This window comes from Scyliorhinus torazame, chromosome 11 (genome assembly GCF_047496885.1).
Source record: "Scyliorhinus torazame isolate Kashiwa2021f chromosome 11, sScyTor2.1, whole genome shotgun sequence".
In the NCBI taxonomy this organism is placed as follows: Eukaryota; Metazoa; Chordata; class Chondrichthyes; order Carcharhiniformes; family Scyliorhinidae; genus Scyliorhinus; species Scyliorhinus torazame.
In genome coordinates this window covers 2085131-2107094 of record NC_092717.1, presented here as the reverse complement: position 1 = coordinate 2107094, position 21964 = coordinate 2085131, and the positions used below count along the sequence as shown (strand labels likewise).

Sequence of the window (21964 nt, the reverse complement as noted above, 5' to 3'; positions counted from 1 at the left end):
ACCCAGTAAACCAGTAACCCCACTCAACCAACACTAAGGGCAATTTTGGACACTAAGGGCAATTTAACATGGCCAATCCACCTAACCTGCACATCTTTGGACTGTGGGAGGAAACCGGAGCACCCGGAGGAAACCCACGCACACACGGGGAGAACGTGCAGACTCCGCACAGACAGTGACCCAGCCGGGAATCGAACCTGGGACCCTGGAGCTGTGAAGCAATTGCGCTAACCGCTATGCTACCGTGCTGCCCATAAACCGCTATGCTACCGTGCTGTCCTGAGATGGGCTAAAAACGTACGGAGTAGCAGATGGGAGAATGCAGTGGTACGGGTGTACCAGGATTGGAGTGCGGAGGTGGCGAGAAGGAGGGCGAGTTTTAACCGAGCCAAGGAGGTGTTACACAAAAAGGTGAAGTTCGGGATGCTGCAGCCGGCACGACTATGGGTCACGTACCAGGAGAGACATCACTATTTCGAAACGGCGGAAGAAGCATGGACCTTTATTAAAGAGGAGAAATTGGATCGGAACTGAGGGACTGATACTGTAGGGAATGTTATTGTCGATGTAAATAGAGAAGTAAATAGAGAAGTAAATTGGGAAGGTGGGAGACACTAAGAAATGTGGGCACCGGTGAGGGGGGAAAGAAGGGACATAGGCGGAGAATGAGGAATGGGAGTGGGAGGGGAAAGGGAGCTGCGCCACAAGAGGCGGGTCAGATATAGGGATGTTCCCGCGCCAGAAAGATAATGGCGGGAAGACAGGCGCAAGGCAGATGGGAGTTCCCCACACGGGGGGGTCAAGGAGGGAGCAGGAGTAGCCGGGGTCAGTTGAAGTCAGCTGACTTGCGGAAGTAATATGGGGGGAGCAATCACGCTAGAAGGGGATCTAGCGGGGGGGGGGGGGGGGGCGGAATAGCTGGGTTGCTGCTGCGGAAATCAAAGAGGAAATGGCTAAAGAGTGGGTGGACGGGGATGGAATGCGACGCCTGGGGAGCGAGTGGGAGCATGGAGGCAGGACACGGGACTGGCCTAGAGAAGGTGATGGCTAGTCGACACGGGAAGGGGGCATGTAGCCCCCTAGTGAGGCTGATCACGTGGAACGTGAGAGGCCTGAATGGACTGATTAAAAGGGCCGGAGTGCTCGCGCACTTGAAAGGACTAAGGGCAGACATGGCTATGCTCCAGGAGACGCACCTGAAGGTGGCGGACCAAGTTAGGTTAAGGAAAGGATGGGTGGGACAGGTGTTCCACTCAGGGCTAGATGCAAAGAATAGAGGGGTGGCCATTTTGGTGGGGAAACGGGTAGCATTTGAAGCAAGGAGCAGTGTAGCAGATAGCGGAGGAAGATATGCTGGCCCATCAGCTGCGAAAGAGGACAGTGGCGAGGGAGATAGGGGGAATTAGAGACGAAAAGGGAGCTACGGTGCGGAGAGCAGGGAAGATAAACGAGGTGTTTAAGACCTTTTATGAAGGACTGTATAGGTCCCAACCCCCGGAGGGAGAGGAGGGGATGCGGCAGTTCCTGGATCAATTGAGGTTCCCGAGGGTGGAGGAGCAGGAGGTGGAAGGCCTGGGGGCACCGATTGGGGTGGACGAGGTTGTTAAGGGGCTGGGGAATATGCAAGCAGGGAAGGCTCCGGGACCAGACGGGTTCCCGGTGAATTTTATAGAAAATACGTGGACTTGTTGGCCCTGCTGTTGGTGAGGACGTTTAATGAGGCCAGGGAAGGAGGGACTTACCCCCGACAATGTCGGAGGCGACGATATCGCTAATTCTGAAGCGGGATAAAGATCCGTTGCAGTGCGGGTCCTATAGACCTATTTCATTATTGAATGTGGACGCCAAATTGCTGGCAAAGGTACTGGCATCGAGGATAGAGGACTGTGTCCCGGGGGTGGTGCCCGAAGACCAGACAGGGTTCGTAAAGGGGAGACAACTGAATGTCAACGTGCGACGACTATTAGGGGTGATAATGATGCCCCCAGTGGAGGGGGAGGCGGAGATAGTGGCGGCAATGGATGCAGAGAAGGCATTTGATAGGGTGGAGTGGGAGTACTTATGGGAGGTGTTAAGGAGGTTTGGGTTCGGGAACGGGTTTATTAGCTGGGTCAAACTCCTTTATGGGGCCCCAACGGCAAGTGTGGTCACGGGTCGGCAAAGATCGGAGTATTTCCGACTATATAGGGGAACAAGACAGGGATGCCCGCCATCTCCATTGTTGTTCGCGTTGGCAATTGAACCTCTGGCCATGGCGTTGAGAGACTCCAGGAAATGGAGAGGGGTGATTAGAGGGGGAGAAGAACACCGAGTGTCGCTATACGCAGATGACCTACTGCTGTATGTGACGGACCCAGTGGGGGGATGACAGAGGTCATGCAGATATTGAGGGAGTTCAGAGATTTCTCGGGATATAGGCTTAACATGGGGAAGAGTGAACTATTTGTGATACACCCTGGGGACCAGAGTAGAGAGATAGAAGGCCTGCCTCTAAGGAAAGTGGAAAGAAACTTCCGATACCTGGGGATTCAGATCGCTAGGAGCTGGAGAACCCTACACAGACTTAATCTGACACGATTGGTAGAACAAATGGAGGAGGACTTCAAGAGGTGGGACATGCAGCCTCTGTCGTTGGCGGGCAGAGTGCAGGCAATTAAGATGATGGTCCTCCCGAGGTTCTTATTTGTATTTCAATGTCTCCCTATACTAATCACTAAGACCTTTTTTAAAAAAATAGACAGGAGCATCACGAGCTTCGTATGGGCAGGGAAAGTCCCGAGGGTAAGGAGGGGGTTCCTACAACGTAGCAGAGACAGAGGAGGATTGGCGCTACCGAATTTGGGCGACTACTATTGGGCCCCCAATGTGGCAATGATTCGTAAATGGATGCTGGAGGGAGAGGGAGCGGCGTGGAAAAGACTGGAGAGAAAGTCCTGTAAAGGGACGAGCCTAGAGGCGCTGGTGACGGCGCCGCTACCGCTCTCACCAAAAAAGTTTACCACGAACCCAGTGGTGGCAGCAACATTAAATATCTGGGGACAATGGAGGCGACAGAGAGGTGCGCGGGGAGCCCTGGTGGGGTCCCCAATCAGGAACAACCACAGGTTTGCCCCAGGAAGGATGGATGGAGGATTTCAGAGCTGGCACCAGTTGGGAATTAGGAGGGTGGGAGATTTATTTATAGATGGGACGTTTGCGAGCTTGGGAGCATTGGAGGAAAAGTATAAGTTGCCCCGGAGAAACTTCCTTAGATATATGCAGGTGAGGGCATTCACAAGACAACAGATGAGGGAATTTCCGCTGCTCCCGGCACAGGGGATCCAGGACAGAGTGCTTTCGGGGGTGTGGGTCGGGGAGGGCAAGGTGTCAGAGATATACCGAGAGATGAGGGAAGAGGGGGAGGAGCTGGTGGGCGAATTAAAAGGAAAGTGGGAAGAAGAGCTAGGGGAGGAGATAGAGGAGGGTATGTGGGCTGATGCCCTAAGCAGGGTAAATTCCTCTTCCTCGTGCGCCAGGCTTAGCCTGATTCAATTCAAGGTGCTACATAGAGCACACATAACGGGAGCAAGGTTGAGCAGGGTCTTCGGAGTGGAGGACAAATGTGGGAGGTGCGGCGGAAGCCCGGCAAACCACGCACATATGTTTTGGGCGTGCCCGGCACTGGAGGGGTATTGGAAGGGAGTGACGGGAGTGATTTCGAAGGTGGTGAAGGTCCGGGTCAAACCAGGCTGGGGGCTAGCTTTATTTGGAGTTGCGGATGAGCCGGGAGTGCAGGAGGCGAAAGAGGCCGACGTTGTGGCCTTTGCGTCCCTAGTAGCCCGGCGTAGGATTTTACTCATGTGGAAGGAAGCGAAATCCCCCGGACTGGAGGCCTGGATAAATGATATGGCGGGGTTCAAAAAACTGGAGCAGATGAAGTTTGCCCTGAGAGGATCGGCTCAAGGGTTCACCAGGCGGTGGCAGCCATTCCTCGACTACCTAGGGGAACGTTAGAGGGAAGACAGATGACCAGCAGCAGCAACCCAGGGGGGAGGGTGGAAAGTTTTAGTTTATGTTAAATGATTAGTTTACCATGTTGATTAGCCATTTGTTCACTGTTAAATTTTCTTTTTTTGTTATGTTTGATGTGTAAGGGGAAAAAATTGTGATCGAAAAATTTTCAATAAAATATATATATATTTTTTTTAAATTACTGATGGGCAGCACTGGTCTCAATTCCATATTAACCCTTCATGTACCAGTCCCTGATACTTCACTGAGATTTTTCAAAAAGCAATAAAACTAAAAACACAAGCCTTACCGTTAATCTCTTCCCAGATCCTAACTTCTGCTGCTCAGAATCTTGTCTGGTTTCGGCATCTGTGGCAACAGCTAGCACCTGGTATCTGATAAGGGTGACCAAATAAATGTCTATTTCCAATCAGTGTAGCAAAAACCTCCACACAAACAATTTACTGATTATGCCTCCAAAGTGTTTTGTCGTATCTTTTAAGGTTCAAGGTGCTATTCAAAAGCAATTTCTTGTTGTTGGAGGGGGTTGGTCGCGGGGTGGGGCACAGACTTAGAACTATTTTCAGTAACAGTAAATGCACTATACACCATGTATTCATGTTTAAAGATCGAAATTGAAAACCAGAGGCTTCTGCTGCACAAAAAGCAGAAATGCGACAGATTACATCTGTGCCAATTCTTAGCGAACAATTAAAATGGACCCCATTACCCAGCATCCTTCCTTGGCTTTAAATATTTATCCAATTTTGCCCTAAAGGATACAATGGTTTGTAAGGGCAGCACAGTAGCACTATTGCTTCACAGTTCCAGGGTTCCAGGTTCGATTCCTGGCTTGGGTCACTGTCTGTGCGGAGTCTGCACGTTCTCCCCGTGTCTGCGTGGGTTTCCTCCGGTTGCTCCGGTTTCCTCCCACAGTCCAAAGATGTGCGGTTAGGTGGATTGGCCATGATAAATTGCCCTTAGTGTCCAAAAAGGTTAAGTGGGGGTTGCTGGGTTACGGGGATAGGGTAGATACGTGGGCTTGAGTGGGTGCTCTTTGTAAGGGCCGGTGCAGACTCAATATGGGCCGAATGGCCTCCTTCTGCACTACAAATTCTATGTCTATGTATCTCAACCACCTGCAACACTTTGTGCAGCAAAATCACCCCCACCACCCCCAACCCTGGCATCAAGAAATGTCTCCTAATTTCACTCTGTTAAATCTCCTGTGATATGGCAACACACAAGAGGTTACTGGCTCATAGAAGAGAAGGTAACTTTATGACATGGGCCACTGGGAGGTAGGAAGCAGGCCAGATGAAGGGAATTTACTCGGATTGGGAAATGGGACAACTGTTGTTCCCCAGCGCGTAATCAGAAAGGTTAATGGAATGTTGAATTTTAGCTCAATGGGGTTTAAATATGAAGGAAGCGATGCTTCATTTGGTCAAACTACACTTGGGGAGCACTGTATTTGGGTCAATGCATCACACCTCTGGAAGGATATTGCTGACCTCAGAGAGGGTGCTGCACACAATTTCCCAGAATTATACCAGTGTTTAAAGGATTAAATTAGAAGGCCACGTTGCATAATTGTGGCTTGTATTCTGTGCTGAGAAGGTTGAGGGATATAATTGAGGTTTTGAAATGATATGATAGAGTGGATGCAGAAAGGCTATTTCCTCTGATGCCCAGCACACTGTTTAGTGAGAACTAAAAGCAAAATCATTTCATATTTAATTACTTCATATTTCAACAGGTATTTAACAATAATAATATAATAATAACCGCTTATTGTCACAAGTAGGTTTCAATGAAGTTACTGTGAAAAGCCCCTAATCGCCACATTCCGACGCCTGTTCGGGGAGGCCGGTACGGGAATTGAACCCACGCTGCTGGCATTGTTCGGCATTGCAAGCCAGCTATTTAGCCCACGGTGCTAAACCAGCCCCTTTATTTATAGCCCTTTAAGCTAATCTTCTACATGAAAGACACAAAAAATATAAGGTATTCTTTTAATGACTTGTTCTACTTTCTTTATGTTTGGCTTTATTTCCTTCAACCTAGAGTAGAGGTTCGGAGGTAATAACATGTTGGCCCTTAGAAACAACGTGACTGAAGGGGCAGAAAATTCACAAATATTTTTATTGTCATAACATAAATGACTTTGAGAAGGAAATATGTCCATAATGGTATGACCACTGGAGAGTTTGGGCAGTGTATGCATTGAGAATTATTAATAAAATTAAATATTCATGTTGTAATTTATGTCTGCTGACAAAGAAAATAACCAAATCAATTTACTCTCAATACCGCAAGCTTCCTAAAGTATGTTTGCAGTTAGACCAGGCCAAACCACAACAGTTACACACACTGGGAGATTCGCTTTCTTCATTATTCTTTCCTAAACATATTGCATGCATTAATTATTAATTATGCATTAAAGTAGAAAGAAAATCCATTTGGGGTTAATTGATCATTTCTCTCTTCAATGTATTGTCTACACCAAAGGCAAGAAGTATATCGGACTCACTTATAGTTTTCAACTTGCCGACTTGAGGACACGGTGATGAAGGAGTCTGTCCTCGAGCTGTATTTTAGCGGGCCCGGCAAGAGACAACCGGGCAGGAAACGGCCAAAAGCGAAGCTTTCCTGCTCAAAAAATGTCAGCATCCCATCCATAGACTGAATGCAAATTAAGTCTCGACCTAAGTTTAAAAGAAATGCATTGGAATAATATTTCACAACACAATAGCCAGTGTTTTTACTGTCATGTTGAATATGTCTTCCCGAGGGACGGAGGGAGGGAGGGAGGGAGAGAGGAAGGAAGGTTGGAAGGCATTTACAGACTGCAGAATGTAAATCATTGAAGACAGCTTCAGATCATAAAGACCTGCAGAGAATTAAGGATAAGCAGTGAGTGTGAGAAAGAGAGTGAGAGAGGGGGAAAAAAAGAGAAAGAGAGATGTCAAAGACAAAGAGGGAGAGTGAGAGTCAGAAATAGAAAAGATGAAGACAAAACTGATTTATTAAAAAAAATATGATGTGGCGATGTGGAAGTTAAAAAAAAATAGTTGAGGCTTGTAACTGAATTGTAGGAGTTGGAAATGGAAAGTCACGTTTTCCCAGTGTATGAATTAGAAGCTGGCAAGCCCAGCCATAATACAACAGTTAGACAGATGATGATTACACTCTCTCTCTGTGGTCCAACTCCAACCTCCTCTTTGCTGCCCTGTAATCAACATCATTCCATGTCTACTGTGCTCAGTACAAGTTTGCTTTTTTGTTTAAAAGACATTTTTACAACATAAACCACAGATTAGCATAAAAGATAAACAAATGTCTGGTGGTGTAACTGATGCACTCAATGTTCGGCACCAGTCGTAACCTGCATTACGAGCTAGGTCTCTGCAATCGATGTCACTGGCCCACTGTCTTGCTCTTCAATAGGAAACGAGCCTAAGAAGAGAGCCTATGCATTACACTGAAAAAGCGTGTCAGTAGCAAAGACCTCAACACTATAATATAATATCTATATCACCTCATGGCCAATTTCTAAAATTTTAATAACTGGACAATGACCACTGAAAATGGCTGAAGCTACGTTTGTCTATGACCCTAAACAAAAGACTTACCAGGGCAGTATCGCAATGCTTGAATTAAAAACCTGTATTATTCACAGAAATTATGCCTCAGTTTAACTTGATAGGCTGTTGTAACATTTAGCTGACTTTGTTTGAGGGAGGAATCAAGCCATTCAATTCAGATATAAAAATGCTTTGCAATTTGTCAGAAATATACCTAATTTGTAACCTATTTCTTAAAATTCAGAATTAATTAAATGCAAAATTCAAATTACTGTTTCAGAGGCACACTTACTGGCATAGATTGCTGGACCGGAGCAAACAAAGAGGCTAGATAGAACTTCTGAAGAGAATATGATGCTCCACATACTTATTGGGGAGGTTACGGATAACAGTTAAAAAGAACAGTAGAGTTTTAAAAAAAGTCATAACTATATTATTAGAGCTGTGACATTTTAAAAAAATCTTTTTATTGGCATTCTCATATTTATAAACAATTGTATATACACATCACATTTTTCTTATCCGTATTAATTTACTTTATTGTACAGAGGTTTATTTTGTCTTTCATTTAATTAAAAGACAAACACACCGACCATTGGCAACATCTCCCCTGAATCGACCCTGTCTCGTCCTGTTAGAATTTTGTAAGTCTCTATGAGATCCCCCCTCATTCTGAACACCAGCGAGAACAATCCCAACCGAGTCGATCTCTCCTCATATGACAGTCCCGCCATCCCTGGAATTAGTCTGGTAAACCTTTGCTGCACTCCCTCGAGATGAAGAACATCCTCCCTCAGAGAAGGAGACCAAAACAGTCACACAATATTCCAGGTGTGGCCTCACCAAGGCCCTGTATAATTGCAGCAACACATCCCTGCTTCTATACCCGAAACCTCTCGCAATGAAGGCCAACATACCATTAGCCTTCTTTACCGCCTGCTGCACCTCCATGTTTACCTTCAGCGACTGGTGCGCAAGGACACCCAGGTCCCACTGCACACTCCCCTCTCCCAATTTACAACCATTCAGGTAGTAATCTGCTTTCCTGTTTTTGCTTCCAAAGTGAATAACCTCACACTTATACAAATTATACTGCATCTGCCATTGGTTTGCCCACTCGCCCAACCTGTCCAGATTATGCTGTAGGATCCCTGCATCCTCATCACAGTTCACCCTCCCACCCAAGTTGGTATAATCTGCAAACTTTGAGATGCTACATTTTATTCCCTCATTCAAATCATTAATATATATTGTGAATAGCTGGGGTCCCAGCACCGATCCCTGTGGTACCCCACTAGTTACTGCCTGCCAATTTGAAAAGGACCCATTCACAGATAATCATAGAATTTAAAGTGCAGAAAGAGGCCATTTGGCCCATCGAGTCTGCACCCTACCTTTTTTTTCTAAATTTAGAGTACACAATTATTTTTAGGTTTTTTTTCCAATTCAGGGGCAATTTAGCGTGGCCAATCCACCTATCCAGCACATCTTTGGGTTGTGGGGGTTAAACCCACGCAGACACAGGGAGACACAGAATGTGCAAACTCCACACAGACAGTGACCCAGGGCCGGGATTCGAACCCGGGTCCTCAGCACCTAGTCTTGGTACTAACCACTGCGCCACGTGCCGCCCCGAAAGAGCACCCTACCTAAGCCCACACCGCCACCTAACCTGCACATCTTTGGACAGTGGGTGGAAAGCGGAGCACCTGGAGGAAACCCACGCAAACACGGGGAGAACATGCAGATCCCGCACAGACACTGACCCAAGTCGGGAATCGAATCTGGGACCCTGAAGCTCTGAAGGAACTGTGCTAACCACTGTGCTACCGTGCTGCCCTAATTCCTACTCGTTGCATGTGTCCTGGGGATGGCCCCTCCCGCAACATCGGTCCACCTTGAATTCACTTTGACGCTTCGATTCCTTCCCCCTCCTCGGGTTCCGGTCCTGTATCGAAGACCGTGCCTGGCTCTGAGCTATGCTTGTTGATCCTGCCACTGACCTAGTGACCAGACCACCCCATACTTGGTTCAGGTTCAGCTTCCCTACAGCCATGCTTTGTTGATCCGTGGAGCCTTTATTGGCGCACTCCATTGCCTGAGCTATCTCGATCGCCTTTTCCAACATAACGGTCGTCACTGCCAGAAGAAGCTTCTTCTGGATACTAAGGTTATGGATCCCACAAACCAGCCAGTCACGCAACATGTCACTAAGTGCAGCCCCATTTCCCTCAGCAAGCTGGTGAAGCCTGGCTGTGAAGCGGAGACAGACTCTTCAAGGTCCCTCACTGCAGAGTTAAACTTATAACATTGGAGGATAATCAAGTGCCTTGGCTTATAAAGCTCTTTCACCAATTCCACTATCTGATCAACGATCTTCGAGTCGGGTGCCTCCGGGGATGTGAGGTTCCAAATCAAATTATACTTTTGGGGCCCATAAACTGTCAAAACTATCACCTCTTGCTTGTCCTCACTTGTGAACTCGTTTGCGGTAAAGAAGAACAGGAGTCGTTCGATGTACTGACTCCATGACTTAACCCCTTGGTCCAATAGGTCTAGTTTTACGTTGATAGACATTTTCACTCTCAGTTTAAATGATTCCGACTCTTCCTGGAGCTTCTCTATGTTCTCAGCTGTTCTTTCCTTCTCCCCGCAATTCATGACAACTTTCGGCTGCGATTGAAAACTTTGACCTCGTCGCCAGTATGGTAGCTCGAGACGGACACCGGCGGCTTCCAATCGATAACAAAGAGGTTTATTGATGAAAGGCAAAGGCAGTTAGATGACAGGCACAGGACACTATACTACAGGTATTAACACTGCAGCTCCCTGCCCAAGGTCCTGCGCAAATTCCCCACGCGATTGGCCCCAGGTCGACACGTGGTCTGTGCAGCCCATCCCCTTAAAGGGGCCACAGTACCACAGTAATGTTTATCTAAGTTATAAACCAAATATATACCTGCCACAATCATTTAATATTGCAGCATGATATTCAGGGCATGGAAATGCAAGTTAGTGATATTTCCTGCATTTTGATTCTAATATACACAACGTCAAGTCAATTCCACATGGAAATGTACGCTTGACAAGCTACAGTCTTTTCAAGCATCTGTCCAGATGTTTTCTCTTAGTTCACCTAATGAGAATAGCAGATGTCATATTTTCACAAGCCCTTGAAACTGCTATAAATTTTGAAATATGAAGATGGCAAAGTCACTTCACACAAATATAAAAGCAGTTACTGTGTGCAATAGCCTTAAGAAGGACATTTCACTGCAAAAGTATGACATGCAAATTAGAAAATTGTAAAATCCCTACAGTGCAGGAGTCCATTCAGCCCATCGAGTCTGCACTGACCCTTCAAATGAACACTCTCTCCATTTACATAACAGCCCCAGACCACCTCCCCCCCCCCCCCCCCCTCCCCCCCCCCCCAAACTCCCCAGCAACTGCCGGTGATTGATTCCTTAAAGTAGGTAATGAATGGCTACCATCTCCGGTAAAACCCTCCATCCCACCCCGACGGTGAACTTGACTTCCTCCAGGTACAAGGGTCCATTAGGTCCCCCAACCACACCTAGGCGATGGGCAGAGACGACCTCCATTCCAGAAATCTCCTCCGGGCAATCAGCAAGGCGAAGGCAAGGATATCTGCCTTCACTTCCCTCCGGCAAGTCCGACACCCCAGAAATAGCCAGCAGAGGACAAAGCTCCAGCTCGACATTCGGAATCATCGACACGGTGTTGAAGAAGGAGACACAAATGTTTACCATCTTGGGGTAAGACCAGACATGTGTGTGCAATTGGCCAGCCCCCCAGAACACCGCTCGCACCATCTTCTACCTCTGGAAATAACCTCATCTTAGTTTTGGTGAGGGTGCACCCTGTGCACTGCCTTAAACTGGATTAGAATCAGCGCCGCACATGAAGATGTGGAGTTCACCCTGCAAAGGGCCTCACTCCACACCTCATCACCCACTATGGGCCCCAGCTCCCTCTTCTACTTCAGCTTCACACCATCCGGCAAATCTGAGTCCTCAGACACAATTCGCCCATAAATACCAGACGTGCTGCTCTCTTCCGACCACACCAGCGAAAGTATCCTTTCCAACAGAGACACCCGTAGTGCCTCAGGAAATGTTGGGAAATCCACCCACATAAAATTCCTTATCTGGTGAATGTAGCCCAGTCCATCACGCAAACCAGCCTCCCATCCATTGACTCTATCTATAATTCCCGCTGCCTTGGAAAGGTAACCAGCATAATTAAGGATCCCACACACCCTGGACAAACACTCTTCCACCTTCTTCTGTCAGGAAACAGATACAAAAGTTTGAGGTCACGTACCAACCGACTCAAGAACAGCTTCTTCCCTACTGCCATCAGACTTTTGAATGGACCTACCTCGTATTAAGTTGATCTTTTCTCTACATCCCAGTTATGACTGTAACATTACATTCTGTAGTCTCTCCTTCCCTCCCTATGTACAGTATGTGATGTCTGTATAGCATGCAAGCAACAACACTTTTCACTGCATACTATTACACGTGACAATAATAAATCAAATCAAATCAAAGATCCCAGAATCTCTCCAACCCCTTCCCTTCCCACACCCCAAACGTTGCGTCCAGTCTCGACAGCTAAATAAATGATTGGCAGATGGGGGTCAGTCTTGACACGGCTCCAAGCTTAAAATGCTGCCTGGATTGTCTCCATATCCTCAAAGTAGATACGACCACCGGATTCGAGGAGTACCTAGGAGAAAACGGAAGTGATGCTGTCACCAGCACACCGAGGCTAGACCCCCTACATGACCCCATTCGGAATGTGGGTGACTGGACCATCCCAGGACCTTCTTAGCGTTGGCCGTCCAATAACAATAAAGCAAATTTGGCAATGCTGGGGCCCCCCAAACTGCCTATCCCTACAGATCCTCAGAGTCTTGCCCGCTCCACATAAAAGATGAAATCAACTATTGACCCTTCCAAAAATAGCTTCACAGAGGAAAATAGGAAGACAATGAAAGAAAAAAAAACCTTGTAAGAATATTCATTTGGATAGATTGAACTCTATCCAGGCACAGAGGAAGGTTGCCCCATTATTACAGATCGGATTTAACCTCTTCCACCAAACTTGTGAAATTCAATTTGTGAAGCAGGGACCCCCTAGGGGCTGGTTTAGCACTGGGCTAAATCACTGGCTTTTAAAGCAGACCAAGGCAGGCCAGCAGCACGCTTCAATTCCCGTACCAGCCTCCCCGAACAGGTGCCGGAATGTGGTGACTAGGGGCTTTTCACAGTAACTTCATTTGAAGCCTACTTGTCTCAGCAAGTCTGGCAGTGTCTGTAGGGAGAGAAAAGAGCTAACAATTCGAGTTTGTACATCAGAGCTTTGACAAAGAGTCACTGGACTCGAAACGTTAGCTCTTTTCTCTCCCTACAGGTGCTGCCAGACCTGCTGAGATTTTCCAGCATTTTCTCTTTCGTCCCATGAAAACAATTTTGGCCCAAGACCGAACCTCTCCAGAACTTCGAACAGGTACCTCCACTCCACCCTGTCAAAAGACATGATAACTTTTAACAAAAGAATAAAACATTTATTAAACAAGAAAAGATTAATTAGAATACACTTCATCCCAACAATATTTTCATGATGGCACCCGGGAGATTAACCTCCAGATTTTCAACCTCTCCTTCCGGTATTCCTCTGCCCTGGATTGTCACATGCATTCTCTAAGGTACCCAGCCGTGCCAACAGAACACCACGGTCCCACAATCCCGTAGGAAAGAGTAACGATCTTGGATTTCTGGATTCTTTCAATCCTATTCCGTTTTCCGTCTGCTTTTTGCAGCTTTGTCTTTTTGGGATCTCTCTCTGCTCCTCACTCTTAACTTCATTTAACAAGACCTTTTCCAGATTGTTTGCTTCCTTTGACTAGAAGCTCTTGGAACTTGCTTCAGTCCCACTCCCTGGTTTTCGCATTTTTCTGTGTTTTCATTTGGGACCCATTCCTGTAATCTCCCTTCGATGACACGACCGTAGTGGGTTGGATCTCAAACAATGATGAGTCAGAGCACAGGAGGAAGAGAAGGGAACCGAGTGGGGTGGTGTAACAACAACAATCTCTCCCTCAACGTCAGCCAAACTAAGGTGCTGGTCATTGACTTCAGGTCGTACACACCCCTGACTGAGATGGTTGACAGTTTCAAATTCCTGGGTGTGCGCATCACCAACAATCTGTCCTGGTAGACCTACATCAACGTTACGACCAGGAAAGCACAACAGCACCTATACTTCCTCAGGAAACCAAGGAAATTCAGCATATCTACAATCACTCTCACCAATTTTTACAGATACATCCTATCTGGCTGCATCACAGCCTGGTATGGCAACTGCTCGTCCCAAGACTGTAAGAAACTACAGAGAGTCGTGAACACAGTCCAGTCCATCGCGTGAACCCGCATCCCATCCATTGACTCGGTCTACACCTCCCGCTACAGTGGGAAAGCGGGCAACATAAGCAAAGATCCCTCCCACCCGGGTTATCCATCGGGCCGAAGAAACAGAAGTCTGACAACACGTAATAACGGATTCAAAAACAACTTCTTCCCCGCTGTTATCAAACTCCTGAATGACCCTCTTATGGACTGAACTGATCTCTGCATGCATCTTCTCTACTGTGTAGTACTACATACACTCCGTATGCTTCACCCGATGCCTGTGTCTATGTATTTACATTGTGGGAGGAGACCGGAGCACCCGGAGGAAACCCACGCAGACATGGGGAGAACGTGCAGACTCCGCACAGACAGTGACCCAGCGGGGAATCGAACCTGGGACCCTGCCGCTGTGAAGCCATAGTGCTAACCACTGTGCTGCCCTCCTCTCGTGGCGTCTTTGCCTCCATCCACAAAAGGAACGATCGTCCAGGACTGTGCGCAGAATAATATTTTTAACTGTACCTCGGTACACGTGAAAATAAATCTAAATTTAAATCATGTTCCTGTTCCACCAGTTTCTGTGAAACGCTCCCTATTTCTAGGTTGCATTCTTTCAACTCAACTCTTTTTTTCATAAATTTAGAGTACCCAATGATTCTTTCCTGTGTGGAGTTTGCACATCCTCACAGTATCTGCGTGGGTCTCACTCCCACAACCCAAAACGTTGTGCAGGGTAGGGGGGATAGCCACATTAAATTGCCCCTTAATTGAAAAAAAAGAAATTTATTTTAAAAATCAATTATTTTGTTCAGCTGAAATAGGCATGATGTTCGTAGATGTTCCTTCAGTCCGTAAACAAAGAACAAATAAAGAAGAAAGAAAAGTACAGCACAGGAACAGGCCCTTTGGCCCTCCAAGCCTGCGCCGACCATGCTGCCCGTCCAAACGAAAATCTTCTACACTTCCGGGATCCGTATCCCTCGATTCCCATCCTATTCATGTATTTGTCAAGATGCCCCTTAAACGTCACTATCGTCCCCGCTTCCACCATCTCCTCCGGCAGCGGGTTCCAGGCACCCACTACCCTCTGTGTAAAACACCTGCCTCGTACATCTCCTCTAAAGCTTGCCCCTCGCACCTTAAACCTATGCCCCCTAGTAATTGACCCCTCTACCCTGGGAAAAAGTCTCTGACCATCCACTCTGTCTATGCCCCTCATAATTTTGTAGACCTCTATCAGGTCGCCCCTCAACCTCCGTTGTTCCAGTGAGAACAAACCGAGTTTATTCAACCTCTCCTCATAGCTAATGCCCTCCATACCAGGCAACATCCTGATAAATCTCTTCTGCACCCTCTCTAAAGCCTCCACATCCTTCTGGTAGTGTGGCGACCAGAATTGAACACTATACCCCAAGTGTGGCCTAACTAAGGTTCTATACAGCTGCAACATGACTTGCCAATTCTTATACTCAATGCCCCGGCCAATGAAGGCAAGCATGCCGTATGCCTTCTTGACTACCTTCTCCACCTGAGTTGCCCCTTTCAGTGACCTGTGGACCTGTACAACTAGATCTCTCTGACTGTCGATACTCTTGAGGGTTCTACCATTCACTGTATATTCCCGACCTGTATTAGACCTGTATTAGAACAGGGCCCTATGTATTAATATATGAAGTTGACAGTACAGGCAAATATGCCACACTGCAAACCCAACTGACAATCTTAAGATTACAATTTTCCATCGCAACACTTTTACCAGAGTCCACTTGCCAACCAATCAGCACTCTTTTAAAAAAAGATATTTTTTTATTCTGCTGTTAACATTTTATACATAAAACAAAACACCCCCAATGAAAAGAATGACAAAAGACCACCCCCCCCCCTCACCAACCAGCCCCACTATAACCCGAAGAATAATATCACCCATCCCAACGCCACCCATTAACAATGCAGCAGCAAATCCCCTGAGTGTCGCCCTTTCATGAAGCAACGTCTTCCGAATTCTCGCCACCTTCCCTGCCCAGACAAACGACAAAATCAACCATTCCACCCCCATAAAAACGCTTCCGGCAAGACCACCAGTAAAATACTGTGCCGGGGAGCGGGGCGACAAAGCGAAACCGCGGTTTACCGCCTGCACTCAGCCTCCCAATGATGGGGGAGCCTGACCAACCTCAACAAATCCGTCTTGACCATACCCACCAGGCTTTTAAAACTCAATTTACGGAGCCAGGCCTAACCCTGAGCCACCTGCACCCCCCTTACCCGGAGTAATTGCCGCAGGAAATGGCAACCCCCCCTGACTCAGCCCCCATCCCCGGCTGGGAGACCAAATGACACTCGCTCTTCTCCAAATTCAATTTATACCCAAGAAAGCCCCAAATCGATTAAGCAGCCCCATTATATCCCCCACCGTAGGAACCGGTTGGAAATGTACAATAAAAGATCATAAGCATGCAAGGACTCTATGCTCCAACACCAGCCCCACTCACTATCCCCCACCACTTATCCAAGCTCCTCAACGCAATGGCCAAGACCAAAATCGTCAGCACAAACAAAAGGGAGGGGGGGGGGACGGGACATAGGTGAAAATATCCCGGGTTCACCTCATTCATACGAACACTCGCCTTTGGTTCCTTACGTAACAACTTGACTGACGCCACAAACCATTCCAACACCGCAAACAAATAATCCCACTCTACTGGCTCAAACGCCTCCTCTGCATCCAACGCCACCACCACCACCTGCTCCCTCCCTTCTGATGGGGAGAACACCACATTTAACAAGCACCGCACATTCGAGGATAACTGCTTACCCTTTTGTACACCACACTCATTGCCCACCTCGACTGGTGTACCATGCTTTCCCTGTGGACAAAAGGTCAAAGCGCGCCTGCAGTTCCTTTGTACTGGCCAAAAGATCCAGAGTGGGATCTTCCACATACTTTTCATCCATTTCCAACATTTTGTCTACCAGCTGCTGCCTCTCCTCTCTTGCCTCCCTAGCCATTTGCGCCTTATATGAGATGATCTCACACCTTACCACAGCCTTCGGCCCTCCCATGCCACCAACGGCGAGTCCTCCCCATTCTTATTGAACCCCACATAATCTTCAATCTCCTTTGCCATCCTCACACAAAAACTCGGATCCACAAGCAGCCCCACATCCATCCTCCACGCCAGCCTCTGTGAGGGCCCCTTCTCCAAGACCACATCCACCAGGTGCGGAGCATGACCTGAAATAACGATCGCTGAGTATTCCGCTTCCCTCACCCCGACAACGACGACCTCTGCATAATAAAGAAATCAATCCTCGAGTACACATTAAGCTCTGGCAAAAAGGAGGAATATTCCCTCCCGCCTGGATACAAAAGCTCCTTCATGAACGCTGCCAACACCCTCGCTCCTCCCACAGGGGTCAACAAGCGCGGTTTAAATCAATCTACCCTCGGGTGCAACACTGTTTAAGTCCCCACCTAAAATTAACTGATGCGTATCCAGGCTCAGGATAGCCGCCAACATCCTCTTCATTCACCGGACATCATCCCAATTCGGGGCATACACACTAACCAACACCACCAACCTCCCCTCCAAAGCACCCGTTACTATAACGTAGCTACCCCCCTTGATCTGCCACCACCTTCACCATCTGAAACCTAACTCTCTTATCCAACTGCACCACTACTACTATCCACCCACCCCCGGGCCCTGCTATCAAAGCCCAAGTGAAACACCTGACTCACCCAACATTTCCAAAGCCTAACGTAGTCCTTCACCCTCAGCAGCACATCATCAGCTCGCCCTCTTCACCGGCCTGCCCAACCCCTGCACTTTCCACGTTACCATTTGGACTGAGGGTCTCCAAACCCCTTCCCCCTCCTGTCAGCCAAGACCGCCCCACGGGGCATATCTGCCCCACCCGCCAATTTTGTAGGCCCATTGCCCTCCAAAATGGCCTCCAGCCCTGCCCCTACTCACAGTTATTTCCCCTGACATTGGCATTCTTCTGATCGTCCTGATCAGTGCAAGACAAAAAGCTTCAACAAAATGCATTTTTCAGCTTATTTCATATTATGGACATAGAGGGACATATTTCCATTTGCCATACCATGCAGAAATCTGAAATTGGAGATAAACAGCCTGTTATACAAAGTGCCTGGTTTTCATTCCTTTGATTATTGTGCAACTTTCACAGCCATCCAGAAAACGTGGAAAACAGTTTCCTACGGCAGGAAGGATCCTTACCTTTTACTCCTCCAAAACCTCCAAACGTTAGGTTGCAAGCTGTACGTTGAAGATTGTGCTCATACATTAGTTTGAGCTGGTACTGATTTCCATGTTCAACTGTACCCATAGTTCCTGTCAACAAAAATAAAAAGGCAAAAGGAAGGCTTTAAGCAACAGGCCATTGACTAAAAAAACAGGCACAATGCAAATGATAGCAGGCCCAAGTCAGCAATCTCTACATAAGCAAGAGTCACTTCCACCCTTCCCACCAACACCCCAGTTGATTGGCTTTTGATTAATAATGGGATTGTGATCAGATGATGGCTTGTGGCACGAGGTTGGTATACTTTCATGAGCTCTTATATTGCACATGGACTCAATATGTATGAGCCAAATTTCATCACAATCAGTAAAATTCATCAGAATGTTACTGTAGCTCAATTAACATTTTTGTTCGATCTTTTCTTAGCTTTCTTCCCTTTCCTTCTGAGCTGCTTCAACGCACATACACTTTTCAAGAGGAATACACCTTGATCTGACTATTCTTTAGTTTCCTTTTCAGCGAGTCCTTGAACACGTTTAAAGTTTTTGTTCTTTTTCAGCTACAGTTTTGGGCAGCCCTGCAAAAATCCCCAACACATTACAGATCATCTCAGCTGACCCTTGACCTGCAACAGCCAGGACCTTGGATATAGCATTGCAATCTACTGTTCCTGATGATAGAGAGTGGAAGGTCGCATGGTCTTTGACATAATATCTTCAGATTGTCCAGGTATCATAGTCCTAAAGAAACAACAACGGGAACATTGTCGTATATATTGAGCTTACTTTTGATTTTCAGCTCACGTTTATGTTGAACAGGTCTTCCTGATGTAATGAAATATCTGCACTGAAGTGAACTATGCTCCATTTCTACAGTTCAATAAGTATAGTTATTTTTTATTAACTATGTAAAACTTTTATTCACATCCCTTCACCGTACAATCGCACTACCAGGTTACAAGACCTGATTGGAGGCTGGATATTCAGTTATTTTCATAGCAGATTCATGAAGCACTTCAAATTACACAAATAAAACTAATTAGGATGGTAAGTGAATCTTTATCACAAAGTATTGTTATTCAATCACACCTTCTATACCATATTAGAAGGCTTTAGGTTTTGACTTTCTATACACCGGAAGATGCTGGGGTGGAAGTTCTTGTGTATTTGTGCCCAGAGACATGTATGATCGGAGCATGAAGCAAAAACCCAGAGTAAACTATTGAGAAAACTCGGATTGAAATGTTTTTGATGCAATAATGTAACACCCAAATTTCATTTTCTTGTTACATCAAAAAAACCCTGCATTCAATCACATCTTGGTTCATGAAAATGGCTCCACCCTTGGCTAAAGAACTGTACATGCCTATCCCCTGCATTTACTCTGCCCCGAAACAAACGTAATATTCTAATATTTTAGGTGTACCAAGAAATCAATTCATTATTCTCATGCTTTATTGTGATTACTCCACACTGAGATCTGCCCTTATTTTTTGGTTAATGAACGACAATGCAATCTAAATGTGGATCAGAGGTCAAGTATGTTTAGGTTATTCAAGAGCCTGAGAAATTACAATGAATTTGTTGTCTGACTTTACTGAGAAAGCAGATTGTGCTTCATGGGACCATAATGCAGTCTGTTCTCAAAATTCAAACTTCGGAATTAAATCTACCAATTTCCGGGTTTCTGAACAGATCTACAAGGAGCACAGTCAATCGAAGAACAATGTGACTACATGACAACTCAAAGAAAATCAATAACATATAATTGTAAGATAAAAGATAGAAGTTCTCATGCAAGCAAGGTAAAATGTAAAAAGGTGTGTACTACCTGAGAAAGCATAGACAGACAGCTTTCTTGGATGCAAAACAGCCAAGTGGAGTAGTTCTGTACCTCTGAAAGAATAAACAAACTTATTTAACTACAAAAGATCTCAAGGCTACAAAAAATATATATATACTCATCAGGGGAAAACAGAGGGAATGCACAAGAGGCCAGAGGTGAATATTTGGAAACTTGGGGGAAGAGCAATTTAAGATTTGGGCAGTTCACAGAGATAGGGTGGGTGGGAGGCCTTCCAAAACTCTTTCTATCTAACTTATCCCACACTGTCTCAATTATTCAACATTTCTGGGCTCATGCGCTACTTGAGGAGGTGGTGGCATAGTGGTATTGCCACTGGACTAGTAATCCAGAGACTCAGGATAATGATCTGCTGACCCAGCTTCCAATTCCACAGCAGGTGGTGGAATTTAAATTCAGTGAAATATTTGGAATTAAAAGTATCAATTGTCATAAAATCCCATCTGGTTCACTGTCCTTTAATGTAAATCTGCCATCCTTACCTGGTCTGGCCTACATGTGACTCCAGATCCACAGCAATGTGGTTGACTCTGAAATGGCCCTAACAAGCCTCTCAGTTGTTTTCAACCGCTACAAAAACACAAAAAAGGAATAAAACCAGACAGACCGCCTGGTATCGAACCAGCCACCGGAAACAACAACGGCATACCCAGCCCTGTCAACCCTGCAAAGTCCTTACTGACATCTGGGGGCTTGTGCCAAAATCAGGAGAGTAGTATCACAAACGAGTGAAGCAACAGCCTGACATAGTCATACTCACAGAATCATACCTTACAGACAATGTCCCAGACACCACTATCACCATTCCTGCGTACGTCCTGTCTCACCGGCAGGACAGGCCCAGCAGAGGTGGTGGCACAGTGGGATACAGTCGGGAGGGAGGTGCCCTGGGAGTCCTCAACATTGACTCTGGACCACATGAAGTCTCACAGCTTCAGGTTAGACATGGGCAAGAAACCTCCTGCTGATTACCACGTACCGGCCACCATCAGCTGATGAATCAGTACTCCTCCATGTTGAACACCACTTGGAGGAAGCACTGAGGGTGGCAAAGGCAAAGAATATGCTCTGGGTGGGGGGACTTCAATGTCCATCACCGAGAGTGGCTGGGTAGTATCACCACAGACCGAGCTGGCCGGGTCCTAAAGCAATGTTTTTCAAAGTTTTTTGCATGGGACCCATTTTTACCAGCCGGCCGACCTTCGCGGCCCGAGCCGGCCGACCTTCGCGGCCCGAGCCGGCCGACCTTCGCGGCCCGAGCCGGCCGACCTTCGCGGCCCACCATTTTCACTTACCTTTAATGTGACAGGTGAGCCTGCCCGGTCCTCACGATCTCACTTGCTTTGTTATTTAATGTTACATTTGTGATAATGACTTCAGCTGATGTCTTCGAACTCACCATGTTTAGTTTTCAAATATCTTTGAAGATTTGAGGGTTTTCAACTTTTATTTGCCAATGCTTCCCTGCATATGACACACATGAACGTTGAATCCTGATTTGCAGAGGCACAATTAATAACCCACACCTCAAGTAATCATCTTGATGCTGCTTTGCTCCTGTTCTCAGTTTCTTCTTCATAGGTTGTTCACCAGAGCTCCCACCAGCTGCCCTGGAGCTCCCACCAGCACTGCGGGCAGCTGCAAAATGGAGCGATCTCTCTCGCGGCCAGAACACATGACATCAGCGTGCAGCACGCGTGACCTGCTCTCTGTCGCCACTCCAGGGAGAAAGATTTCAGTGATTTAATTTTTAAAAAAAACCTTCTCCTAGGTCCGTGCGGTGACATCAGGGTGAGTCATTCTGCGTCGCTGGGC

At 46.7% G+C, this 21964-nt stretch overlaps 1 protein-coding gene across 2 annotated transcripts in view; it reads right to left on the bottom strand.

Moving 5' to 3' along the window:
* The window catches only part of bbs9 (Bardet-Biedl syndrome 9), a 597963-nt gene that overhangs the window by 556842 nt on the left and 19157 nt on the right, over positions 1-21964 (bottom strand). For both annotated transcript variants that reach the window (XM_072466853.1, XM_072466854.1), the window contains exons 4-7: positions 20117-20181; positions 18262-18375; positions 6524-6698; positions 4301-4385 (exon numbers count right to left, since the gene is read on the bottom strand). In XM_072466853.1, coding sequence (XP_072322954.1) covers positions 4301-4385; positions 6524-6698; positions 18262-18375; positions 20117-20181 — 439 coding nt within the window. The remainder of the gene's footprint in view (positions 1-4300; positions 4386-6523; positions 6699-18261; positions 18376-20116; positions 20182-21964) is intronic.